The sequence below is a fragment of the Caloenas nicobarica genome, chromosome 2 (assembly GCF_036013445.1).
Source record: "Caloenas nicobarica isolate bCalNic1 chromosome 2, bCalNic1.hap1, whole genome shotgun sequence".
Lineage (NCBI taxonomy): Eukaryota > Metazoa > Chordata > Aves > Columbiformes > Columbidae > Caloenas > Caloenas nicobarica.
Genome location: NC_088246.1, coordinates 7,776,742 through 7,789,331, shown reverse-complemented (window position 1 = coordinate 7,789,331; position 12,590 = coordinate 7,776,742). Strand labels below are relative to the sequence as shown.

The 12,590-nt window shown below is 45.1% G+C and overlaps 1 protein-coding gene across 5 annotated transcripts in view; it reads right to left on the bottom strand.

Moving 5' to 3' along the window:
* GALNT11 (polypeptide N-acetylgalactosaminyltransferase 11) overlaps positions 1-12,590 on the bottom strand; it is a 52,220-nt gene that overhangs the window by 2,027 nt on the left and 37,603 nt on the right. For all 5 annotated transcript variants that reach the window (XM_065627736.1, XM_065627741.1, XM_065627740.1 and 2 more), the window contains exons 10-11: positions 9,734-9,838; positions 1,722-1,859 (exon numbers count right to left, since the gene is read on the bottom strand). In XM_065627736.1, coding sequence (XP_065483808.1) covers positions 1,722-1,859; positions 9,734-9,838 — 243 coding nt within the window. The remainder of the gene's footprint in view (positions 1-1,721; positions 1,860-9,733; positions 9,839-12,590) is intronic.

Genomic DNA, 12,590 nt, shown 5'->3' with positions numbered 1-12,590 from the left:
CCTCAGTCTCCTCTTCTCCAGCTCCAGAGCCCCAGCTCCTCAGCCTTTCCTCACACGGGAGATGCTCCACTCCCTTCAGCATCTTCGTGGTTCATGGTCCTCTCTCAGTCTTGCGAAATCTTTGTCTCCTAACTCAAACTGAACAACCCGAATAATCTCTTGCCAGCAGCAAAATTTTTCAGCTCCCTGCTCCCGCTGCCATTGGCAGCCGTGGCTGTGGCACCGCTGGCACAGGCCGTGGCAGAGCTGCGAGACACCTGCACGCGTGTCAGACACACACAGCCCTGCGCCCAGGCCGTACCTGCCTCTGCATCTCCAAACTACCCTGGACCACAACAACCTCCATTTGACTGCGCTCAGGATCTCGTGCTGCCAACAAGCAGCAGGGCATGAACCCAAGACTTTATGCAGAGCTGGCCTGCAGTGCAATAGGCAGGTCTGGCAGTGCCTTCCTCTTCCTTACGATGTTTGTACTACAGACTCGCTGACGTGTGGGCAATGTGAGGGGGCAGCCCCTGAGTTCATACCCAGGAGCCAAATTTCACAAAATCATGGAATCATTTTGGTTGGAAAAGACCTTTAAGGTGATCGAGTCCAACAGTTAATCTAACACTGCCAATTCCACCACTAAATCACGTCCCTAAGAACCTCACCTACACGTCTTTTAAACCCCTCCAGGGATGGTGACTCCACCACTGCCCTGGGCAGCCTGTTCCAATGCCTGACAACCCTTTCTGGGAAGAAATTTTTCCTAATACCCAAACGGAACCTTCCCTGGCACAACTTGAGGCCATTTCCTCTTCTCCTATCGCTTGTTCCTTGGGAGAAGAGACCAACCCCCTCCACGCTGCAAGCTCCTTTCAGGCAGTTCAGAGATCAGAAGGTCTCCCCTCAGCTCCTGTTCTCCAGGCTGAACCCCCAGGTCCCTCAGCCGCTCCCATCACACTTGTGCTCCAGCCCCTCACCAGCTCCGTTCCCTTCTCTCAACTCGCTCCAGCACCTCAAGGGCTTTCTTGTGGTGAGGGGCCCAAAACTGACCCCAGGATTCGAGGTTTGGCCTCCCCAGTGCCCAGCACAGGGGGACGGTCACTGCCCTGGTCCTGCTGGCCACACTAGTGCTGGTACAAGCCGGGATGCTGGTGGCCTTCTTGGCCACCTGGGCACACTTTCTCAGTTTTGTGAAATCAGCCACTTCAGGCTCTAAATGATTAAACTAACAAGATGCCATAATAAGGCAGAAGCAAGTGCAAAAAAACGCCTCTCTCAATCCTCAGCTCTGTGCTTCTTCAAGCACTAAACAGAAATTACTCCAGGGACTGCTCCTGCCTGCCAGTCCCACAAACACAACACAACAAAGAGCTGCGGGGTGGATTTTGTTCTGTCTAGCATGTCCCTGTGAGCCACAGTGCTGGAGGTGGCTGTAACAAGCAGAAAAAGGGCTAAATGGAGCTGCAGAAACCTGCTTGTGTGGCAAAGAAAAACACCTGCATGTCCCAGAGCTCGGGGAAAGTCTCCTTGAGGCTGAAATGCAGCCACCAAAGCTGTGTGACGTTTGTACAGGCTGCTCGGACGGTGGGCTGGGCCTGGTTCTGCACAACCAGCTTGAGACATTGGAGATTTGGTCATAATTACACTCAAGCCTGATATCCAGTTAGTGGTATTTTCACTTCATGAGATATTAATTACAAGCAACATGCTCTATTGTCAAGCACTCCGCTTACCCCAAAGGTCCACTGCTGTGAGCCGCCGGAACCGTGGCATTTCATGAGACGAGGTGGATCGGATGAGCGAGTTTCCGAAACATCCAAGCAAAGGAGATTATTTAAAATCAGCTCGTGATCTTCATTGTAAATCCAGACCTGAAAGAGGAGATAGAAAGACCTTTATTCCAATGCTTTGAGGCAGGTGCCTTGTATCTTTGTGCAGCTACAGAAGAGTTGTAGCATCTAGATGTCAGAGCTCCATCGTGCAACACTTTCTGCTGCTTTGCTGCCTTTTTTGCAGCACCTGTAACTCTGCTGCAGCGCTCTGTCACCTGCCCAACATCACACAGCGTTAGCCCATGCAGAGGCACTACAAGGACCACTTGTGACCCCGCTCTGCACTAGCATTTTCAAAACTAAGCAGCCCCCGTGTGTTCCTCCTGTCCAGGCATGTAGACGACAGAAGGTGACAGGTGGATCTCTGAGCAGGCGACCAGCCGCTCTCTGAGCACAATCGTTGAACCAGGCAGTAAATCATCCCCTTATCCGTGGATGATCCTACAGGGGTGAAGCAGCAGCTGCTGGATTGCCTCAGCATCATGTAAAGAGCTCATGCGGGGTCAGAGAACACTGGGTGACAGCAGATGGCCCAAGAACTGTTGGGGAGCAGCTGGGCAGGCACACGAGGCCAAAAGGGATCTCCAGTCTGCTTTGAAACTGCTGCCTTTGTCCATAACCACATGAGGAATTTATTTAATGTTGTACCCTGGGGTCAGCTTGTAGATGCTGAATGATGAGAAACCAACATCAGCTGTGCAAATTCTGGTGCCAAGCAGCCTGCATCAGTCCCCACACTGCTCCCAGGGCCCTGCTCCCTGCAGCTGGTGGCCTGGTGCTCAGAGATCTTCACTCAATTAGAAGATGAGCACTGACATCCAGGTGCTATCAAAACTTCCCATACTCCTCTCCAGGGAGCAGGAGAAATCACCATTTCACCTCTCCCATTCTAAAACTACACGCTCCGTAACTGACAGGGTTTTGTCCTTCTCTGCTCCCCAGCCAAACTGGTTTTGCTGGCTGTGCCATGCTCAGAGGGACACCAGCCCTCGCACATCCCACCCACTTCATTTTGGCTCAGCCAACGTGAAAATGTGTTGATCTGGACCCCAAGAACCTCCTCCACAATATCCTGCAGCTCACAGGGTGGTGGGAACTGAATTCAGCCCCTCCCCGGGGCCCATCTCTCTGAAGCGAGAATGCTTTGGTCGACAGCCGCAGCTTCAACCGCAATTGAGTTCCTGAATTTATGTGACCTTACAGGTCAGAGAAACAGAAAAACCTCTGTTATCACACTGAAAACCATCACCACCTCTAACAAGAAGCAAGAACGTGTTCAAGCTGTCAGTTTATCCCCTCCCACATGCTACTTTAACAGAAGCAGGTATTTTTGTTGTTGGCATAAAACAGTGTTAAGCACCCTCAGCTGCTGCAGTTCCTGCCCAGCCCCTGTGGGCTCTCACTGGCTGCCCAACCCTTGCTCTGGAGCACGGCAACCCGAGCTGGGTGAAGATGTCCCTGCTCATGGCAGGGGTTGGACTGGATGAGCTTCGATGGTCCCTTCCAACCCAAACTGTTCTGCGATCCTGTGTCTGGCGCAGCTGAGGTTGGTCGGGGGAGCTGGACCATCAGTCTGGTCGCACTGCAGGAGCTGCTGGTCCTGCCATCCACCCTCAGCATCCTGGGCCAACATCAGTTTGGCAGAGGACCTGGAGCTCTCATGAACAACGGGAGACTTTGATCCATGGCCCAGAAAGACAAGAAATGGATGAACTTTGGTGTGTGCACCTCAAAATAACCTACGTTAGAAAGGGGTAGGGAAAAGGAGGAGAAAGTATGTGACAATTCTAATCTAATTCTGATTTTTTTTTTCCTGATGAAATTAAAATCAGCCTTCTGGAAGGAGCTGTGACTCAGGACAGTGTCTCGGACAGCACGACTGCAAAGCACGCAGCTCATTCCTTATCACGGTGGCCACTATAACACAGTGAAGGACTCACTGGAGGAAGCGCAGGTATTATATTAAAATTTTCCCATTCCTCAGGTGTTCTGTGCCTTTTACATACTTTTTCTGTTTAAAACTTGTAACGAGAAAGAAAGCATGGCAAGATTGAAGAGGAGGAGAGAATGGAGAAATAGCAGGACTTGCCAGAAGAGTGTTATTGTTAAAAGAAGAATAATGATAGAGCCAAATCCAAACAACAGATGAAACTGGTAAGAACTGAGAGAGCAGACTGCGGTGACACAGGGAGCAGATCTTTAATCAGAAGCTGAGTGACAGCAAAGAACACACGGCAGCGGTTAAATCCAGCATGATACTTCTCCAGAAAGATTTATACCAGAGCGTCAAAATTAATTTCAAACTAATATGTGTTTGGTGTAGCAAACAAAGGGAAAAAAAAAAAAAAAAAGAAAAGAGATGTGAATTTGGGGCACACTATAGTTCCAAATTCAGATTAGAGTATCAGTATGAACTTGCAGATTATTACCAGATTGAAGCATGGGGAAAGCAAAGCCACCCCATGTGCTGGAATTTTCGTTGTATAACTGCAAGTCTTCGCACACTCCAACATTTATTAACTGCTGTGCTGCTGAAGAAGCGGGGGATGATGTTCAGCTCCGGTTGCTACAGGCAGTCAGGAGCAATAGCCCAGTATGGGAAGGAAAGCTCTCCTGGCACCCAGCACCGCTGGTATCTGATTACAAGGAGAATAAACTGCTCTCATTTTCTCTTTGTCCATGACCAGCCTGCGTCCAGGCTTGTGCACAATATCAAAAGTCTATAACCAATAAGGTGCCTGGCTAGGATATATAACTCAGTTGTGAGTGAGGTCTTGTTTTATCCTTCTATGTATTTTCTACATAAAAACCCATAATTAATTTTTTTTTTTTTTTTTTAAAAAAAAAAAAGGTAAGAGATGAGGTGCAGATATTTTCATCCTGCACCTACTTCCTAACACCCAGGAGAGCATCACTGTCAGATTTCGGTTTCAAAACATGGAATTGTGCCCAGTTCCCACCATAGAGGAGAGCAGCACCTTTAAGTGCTGGCCCCCAGAGACACAGGCTAATGACTGATCTGCTCCACAGCTCTAAGGAAAAACCACTATTTTCACTGGCCTCTGAGAAAAACACCAGGATGCAATTAGAATATAATGAATTGTTTCTGTTTTCAAATAAAACTTAAATGGCAGATGTTAGGGAAATCCTCTCTCTGTAGTGAAATCGATCAAGTTTTGGGTTAAATAAATGATTGAATTTGCTGAATGCTGTTGGATTGGCCTCTTCATAGCAGCCCTTTTTTCCCTGCCTCTCAACATATGGAACAGCATAAGAGGAAAGGTGCAAGGACCCCTTGGAGTGCAGCGACCCATCCTGCTGCCAACCAACCCTTCCGAGGTCCTAGAAGTTCCTGGAGCACCTAGAGACCTTTCCTAAGGCAAAGCATCTCAGGTTTGGTGGTGCTCAGGTGCCTGCCCAAGTCTCCTACCCATCCGAGTCATAGAATCATTTTGGTTGGGAGAGACCCTTAAGATCACAGAATCACAGAATGTCAGGGATTGGAAGGGACCTTGAAAGATCATCCAGCCCAATCCCCCCGCCGGAGCAGGAACACCCAGATGAGGTTACACAGGAAGGTGTCCAGGCGGGTTGGAAGGTCTGCAGAGAAGGAGACTCCACAACCTCCCTGGGCAGTCTGGGCCAGGCTCTGGCACCCTCACTGTGAAGAAGTTTCTTCGATGGCACTCAGGATGATGTGCTCCACAACCTTCCCTGGCACCGAGGTCAGACTGACAAGCCTGTAATTCCTTCCTTCCAACCCTTCTTGTAGATGGACATCACATTCGCCAACTTCCAGCCAGCTGGGACATCCTGGGTTAGCCAGGACCACTGGTAAATCGATGCCCTCGCCTTTGCTGCAGGGGCAGAGGTCCTGCCTGTGCTCAGGCACCTGAACGCAGCAGCTCGTTCAACTTTCCCAGAGTGGAAATGGGACCCTCAGATCTGGGGTAAGCGTTTTCTGAGCATCCTTATGGTCACTGACAGACAGACGCACAGCACGGGCTAGGGTAGGTCTCGTGGACAAAATTAATGAAAGGAGATCCAAAGTATAAACCTTTTTTTACAGAGGTGCAGCTTAGGAAGAAATAGATTTTTAATTTAGTCCCCTCAAAAGGTAGTTTGGACTATTTACAGATTTAAGATTGAGGTTTCCTAGGCTTCTAGTACCTTTAGGGCTTTACCTCGCCCCCATATAACACGAACAAATCACCCAGCTGACTGCTAAGATTAATCTCATTTACACACAGACGGGTGGATAGAAACAGCTTTTCCTCATATTAACAGCTTCAGTGACAACTACAGTTTAACTCCTTGCCAGGACAGCAGCGTGACACGGCTGAAGACTGGATAGTGGAGCTTTTTTGCTCTCTCATTTTACTAATAGTTGGATTTCCTAACTGGTTTCAGGCTGCCGCTGTTGGGAAAGGTGGTGTGCGTTTCACTGCCTCCATAAACCCCTATATTCCAGTGACCTCCCTTCTGGGATTGCTTTTTACCATAAAGAGACACAAGGCTATGTTACTGAACTTTTTTTTTTCGTGAAAGATGAAGTTATTCCTGCAGTGAGATTAATTAATGTAAATGAAGTACTTCGGAAGAAATTCAAGTGAGTAAAGGGCTCAAATAGTCCCTCATCACCTAGGAGGATGGCCTACACAACCATTTAATTTTGAAAAATGGAGTTATCTATAGAAGATTGAGTTCACTTTCAATATAGATGACTGTATTAAACCAAAACCGATCTTCAGGCTAAGGAAAAACAATAAACCAAATGATCTATGGTACGTAGAAGAGGGAAGCTCACTGTTACAGGGAATAAATATTTTGAAATGGTATGAAATAAAGCAGGAAGCAGCCACCTACCCCTTGGCTGCCGGCACGCAGCCGAGTGCAGTGAGAGGCAGGGCTGGCCAGCTGGCAAAACTCTGTAGATGTACACAGTTATTCGGTCTGCAAATTGCATTATCTCTAGAGGAATGCACTGCAAATTTTCAGTAAGTACAAGACAGTAACTACTACAGAAACAGCCCTTTTTGTGAAAGAAAATCCCTGCCGTGAACCGTGCCGACAAGAGCAGCATCCCGGTGCTTTCATCAGTTACAATCTGTTGCTTAGATTGGCACTACTGTGTTATTCTGTCAGATAGTTTTTAAAAGACAAAAATTCAGCTAAAGAGGACAAAAAAAGCTGCCTCAGCACTGAGGAAGAGATGTGTCTGGCAATTTGCATCATCACAGCTGTTTGCATAGACTTCAGCTCCCATTATTACGGATACCGATGACATGGATACCAATGGAAATAATCAGTAACAGCAACGTTTGGTGATCTATAATAATGATTTTAAGCTATTACTACCCTGAAAACCCAATGTCCTCCTGAAGGTCACTCAAAAGCAGACACATGCTTTCTGTTTCACAGCTGGGTGTGTTGCTGATGTTTCACGACAATTTTCAGAGGGACCAAAGAATTGCTTAGGGAGAAAGATCTTACAATAGAACTGCACAAGAGAGCGCATCCTTCCAGACTGACTCTTGAACAGTTTGCAAAGTATGTATTCTTATATTTAGAAAAGTGCTACAATGGCGTTAACAGAGCTTTTCTGAAATTGCCTGCCCAAACCAGCGATCTTTTAAAGTCTCAGGTCACAGATGCACAGGCTTAGACACCTTAGCACCATCCCCAGCTGGACTGGCAACAGTCACATTTTTAAAGCTTAATATATTGCTAAGTAAGAGAAAGGGTAAAATATTGGAATGAAGTAAATACACTGAGGAGAGGTTACAACAACACAGAAAGTAAAGCCTAAGAGTCAACTAGTGGTTTTGAAAACAAATAGTAGGGAAAAATCCACATAATTCCGTGGACTTTAAGAGGAGATTTTTTAGCAAAGAACCCGGACTTTAAGGATTTAGGTCAGGAAGAAGGCAAGCACACAGAAGCTACATGACAAACCCAATCTTCTTTTAGCTGTTAGATCACAAGCACTCCCACGAGTTAGTCCTATCTTGGCCATTGGGCTTCACTCCAAAACCTTCCTTTTTAGTGTTCTTTCATGCTTCTCTTCCAACTTTGTCAGTAACTGCTCCTCGTCCTCCTTCTTTAGGGCAGTATCTAGCCCAAAGCCTGCTTCAGCATCCTCGTCCCCGAATCGCCACCTGATTAACCCTGACATGATGCTTTTGGCTAGAATCCACACCACAGTTTTTTCCTTCCACTTTTCAGACATCTCCAGCTTTTCATGATGATCTTCCCATGCGCTTAAATATTTTCTCTCCTACTTCAACGCTGCAGTTTTTGTGCTGTGCGCTACCTTGTGCATTCTCGGTTTTGTTTCCAGAAATCGGTCAGACATGCTGCTGAATTACAGGAGAGTGTTCACTTTGGCAATCTTGGTGGTTCCTTCACACGACCACTCTTCAACCACGATATTTCTCATTCCATGTTAGTCTTCTGTTTGCAAAATTCACAATCCATTTTTCTGCTTCTTCTGTTACTTCAGACCTCTCTGCACTGACCTTCATTCTATAAGATCCTGTCACCTCTTCTACTTCTGCTATTTTTAACTACAAAATTTCCATCACTTATTTCTAAATTTGTATTGAATTCGCAGTATTATCCCAGACTGCGTATTTCTGTTGCAGTTAATGAAAAATCCTAGTTTTCATTATAACTTAGAGAAAGACAAATATTTTAAATATTTTCTAGAGGCATCACCTTTGTGAGAACCATGTCCCTTACTGTTTTTTCTTTCTATAGGAAAAAGATGAATGGAATGTAAGTCATGTCAAGTCTTAAAAAACAGGATAATTGAGTGCTTGAGTAATTTTTAACTTTACTTAATGATGATCACCTAAGTCAATTTCAATTAAAAGTATTATCCACAATGGTGATACAACTGCAAGTTACACAACATCTGTTATTTCTTTTAAATCAAGCACTTAAGTGAGAATTTGAAATTTCTTAGCAGCCATGAAGGCTAGAGAAAACAAAGCAAGCATAAACTAAAGACAAAAACTTGCTTGTAAGGCCAATCTTCTGACTTCAGTGAGTCTGCTTTCCCCACACACCCACTTGTCAAGGTTTGCTCTCGCATGCATTGACTGTCTATATTACACAGAAAGCCATTTTACAGTGAAAAGATTACACGGAAGATCATTTTCCAATGAAAAGAACTGCAATCAATGACTACTTTTCTCTTTAGATGTGATCTAGTTTTTAGACTTGGGTCCCATGGGCTCCTAAATCATGTTCTCAATGTGGCTCTTAGCTAGATGAAAGTCTTTATGGCATTAGGTGAAGATCTCTCTATCCTGGAGATTGTTTATCCAAGTCCTGAATTTCTGTTCCTGAAAGAACAGAAGTGGAATAGCAAAGGCTCCACACAGTAAAATAAAAATCCTCATTAGATTTTCACATCCATCCCAAATTAATCCTCACCCGTAGTCAAAGAGTTTTCTAAATTCCTTATAATTCCTTCTGTTTAAAGATACCAACAAATCATTCATTCACCCCAACCTACAGCCACTCCAGCAGCAGAGGAGCAGTTGTACAGCACACAAAGAACAGCAGGCCAGGAAAAGGCTGCCCGGCATGAGGAACTGACTGAAAGCGCTTCTACAAATTCTGAAGTGTCAATCACTGGATTATGAAGCCGTCAGGAGCCATTTACGGATAATCTTCAATCACATACCGAGATTCATGCCGTAAAGACAGATTATACTGTCCAACACTCAGCATTAGCAGGTACAGAGCAGTAAGCTCCACAGTTTCCTCGGCCAGCCTTGCAGTTTGAATGATAAATCAGCCTGCTTGCTGATGAGATGTTATCCTAGGGCACTTCACCAGCAGGAAAATATATTAGCAATTCGTAAGAAGTGAATCACTATTCAGTACAATTAGGAATATCATACCTGGTTTTGATCATTGTAGTCACATTCCCGAACCACTACCAGGCCTCCTTTCTGACTGGGGTGCCCCTGGGCGACCAGGCATTTGTTGGTTTGAAGGTGATACAACTGCGAGAGGAAAACAGTTTGATGGGCAGACTGAACAACAAACATCATACACCAAAGGCAACATATGGTAATGCTTGCAAGCCCTAGGACTCAGTGTGGTCACAGAGAAAAACAAACGACCCACAATACATTAAAAAATCCTTCCCTTTTAAAATACCATTTTGTTTTTTCAGACAATTTGGAGAAAAAAACCAGCATTAAATAGTTCCATTTTGCTTTCTAATTACATCAAGATTTCCCTCTTTGTGGTACAGCTGCAGGACACACAACATGGCTCAGCACATACTGGCCATACTCCAAGTTTCTTTCCGCTCTTCACTCTCCTTGAAAGTCTCAGGTCCCATGTAGTCGCTACCTCAGGAATATCAACTATACCGTAGAAACTACATTTTACTACAGTTTAGCTTAAACATAAGTCTCATTCCACAGCCTCTCTTCAAGAAGCAGGACTGCCTCTTTGAAAAAGGAGAAGGAATTACATAAACACAAGCAACTTCCGAGAGCTAGGTTGTTTGCAGATTGATTTTCAAGAGTGTTCAGGTAACCGAAAAACCATAGTTATCAGCTAAGTTATTTTAATGACAGATCAGGGAAGAAGGGAAAATTTTATAGGTGCCCAAATGCCCATTCCAGTTCAAATGCAGTGCCCAGTCTGATTTGGAGTAATGTCGTATCAGGGGACTAGATTCAGGTCAGGAGCCTGGCCTGGGACACAGAACTGTAAGCACATACCACCAAAGTGAACAGGGAGGTTCCCAGCAAGTTAGCAATCTCTCCTGGTTTGACCCTAAAAGTCACCCAAGAGATTTTCTGCAGAGCCTGAGGATTAGGTTGCCCCGTTCCAGCAGTGAAGAATCATTAAGATGCTGATATACGTAACCCCATAGAGTTACTCAGCAACACACAACACCTCTATTCTGGCTTTAAGTTATACCCATGCCCTAAACTAACTGGTGGTCAGCAGAAGACTTCTTTTCAGCCTGATTATTTTTCTTCCCCCATTGTGGTGGGGATCAGGCTATTCCAGCAGCAATCACTGCCTGCACATCAGGAACTGCACCGCATGCAGCCGACGATACAAAGGAGAAAGGCGATTATTCATATTTGAGCAATGGTCACAATTGTGCCACTTCTGCAGCAGAGCTGCTCTCTACCAAGCGCATTTGACAGTCAGTGGGTGCGAGCTTGTGTGGGAGGTGACAGGGCCCCAGATCTGGCATCCACATTAAAAATAATTACTTCCAATCTGGAGGTAAATGTAGAGGAAAAAATAATTTGCTGCCCTGAACTCGAGGCCAGGCTGATTCATTAGCTAGCTGCGTTTTACTATGAAGACATACATAGCTGTCTCTGCATTTGCATTGATTCTACAGGGTTTTAAAAACAAAAAGACACTTCTAGTAGTAAAAAGAAAGAACTGTTCCATCACATTATGGCAAAAATTAGAGAGCGCAAATACCAAATAATATTCTTTGCTAAACACCATTTCTGGCAATGGCAGCCTCAAGCGCACCATATTTCTCCTGTTCCCTACACACATCTGAAACCAATTACACAAAACCTTCTAAGTAACATTTCCTCACACCCCAGAGACTTCTAGGAGAGATCTCATTTTCATCCTCCCTCACTCAACAGAAGGCTTTCAAACCATACAGCTCCATGAGTTTTAAAGGATTTTTGTCCTTGTTTTTATTGGCCACGCTGCTCAGCATTTGATAACACTGTTAAGAACTGTCACAATTTGTGATCGTTACAGTTTCCCCCAGCTGTCAAACCAGGACTTATCTCTGGCCCAATTAGTTTTTCAGAATAAGCTGGGATTTGGAGTGGTTCATCCCAAATCCTAAAGAGTCTGGCACGCAGTGGTGACATTGGCTGATCGTTCTGTTCCTTGTAGGCATCTGGAAATAGTTTATACAATCACCAGAGCCAAAGCTGACTCTCTCACACAATGCTGGGTGTAATTCTTGAACCCCAGAGAACCAAGCCAAGGAACTGCATTTTTCTGTGTCTTGTCTCCCCCTTCTTAAAGGTTGCACCAAGGTTTTTCTCCAAATTAAACCACGAGAAATTCTTGCTAGGAGGATTTCCCCTGAAGTGCTGCTGAGGGATTCAGATCCCTCAGTAGCTTCCCCCACACCATCAATTCCTTAGTTAAACTTCTGTCTGAATGAAAGCAGAAAAGCTATTAAATATAATGGGGAAAAAAAAAGTCTTACTAGGGGAATAACAGCATTTAACAACTAAGGAATCAGCCTATTGTATCTGTGTTATTCAGGGAAACTACATGTTTGCCCTGATAAATAACTTCATAGCTTGGCTGGGATATAATTACAAAAATATTGCACAAATTGTGGATTCCCAGATAGCTGCTTCCAAGCAAAAAAATCTAATGATGTCAACAGGTTCTGCATGAACTCGGGTCCTCCAGCCTGAATCTACCTGCAGGACCAGCAGCTGCCAACAGCTACTGCAGCCTGCGCTACATCCTGACTTAGTGCTTCCAGTTATTGAGCTAGAAAGGAATCTGGTAACCATAATCCATGCACACATGACACGGTTTATTCAAAGGTCTTCTCTTTCACAGGGCTTGAAGTCTCAGGTTTGAAGTTCTCCATTATTTTTGGGTCAGATTAATTTGGCACTGGAGAGAACAGATGCAATTGTGTGCTGGCTTTGCCGGCATACAAACCCATGAACACAGGTGTCCGAGTTGAGGCATGCATTATAAATAACAATCATTATTTCCTTC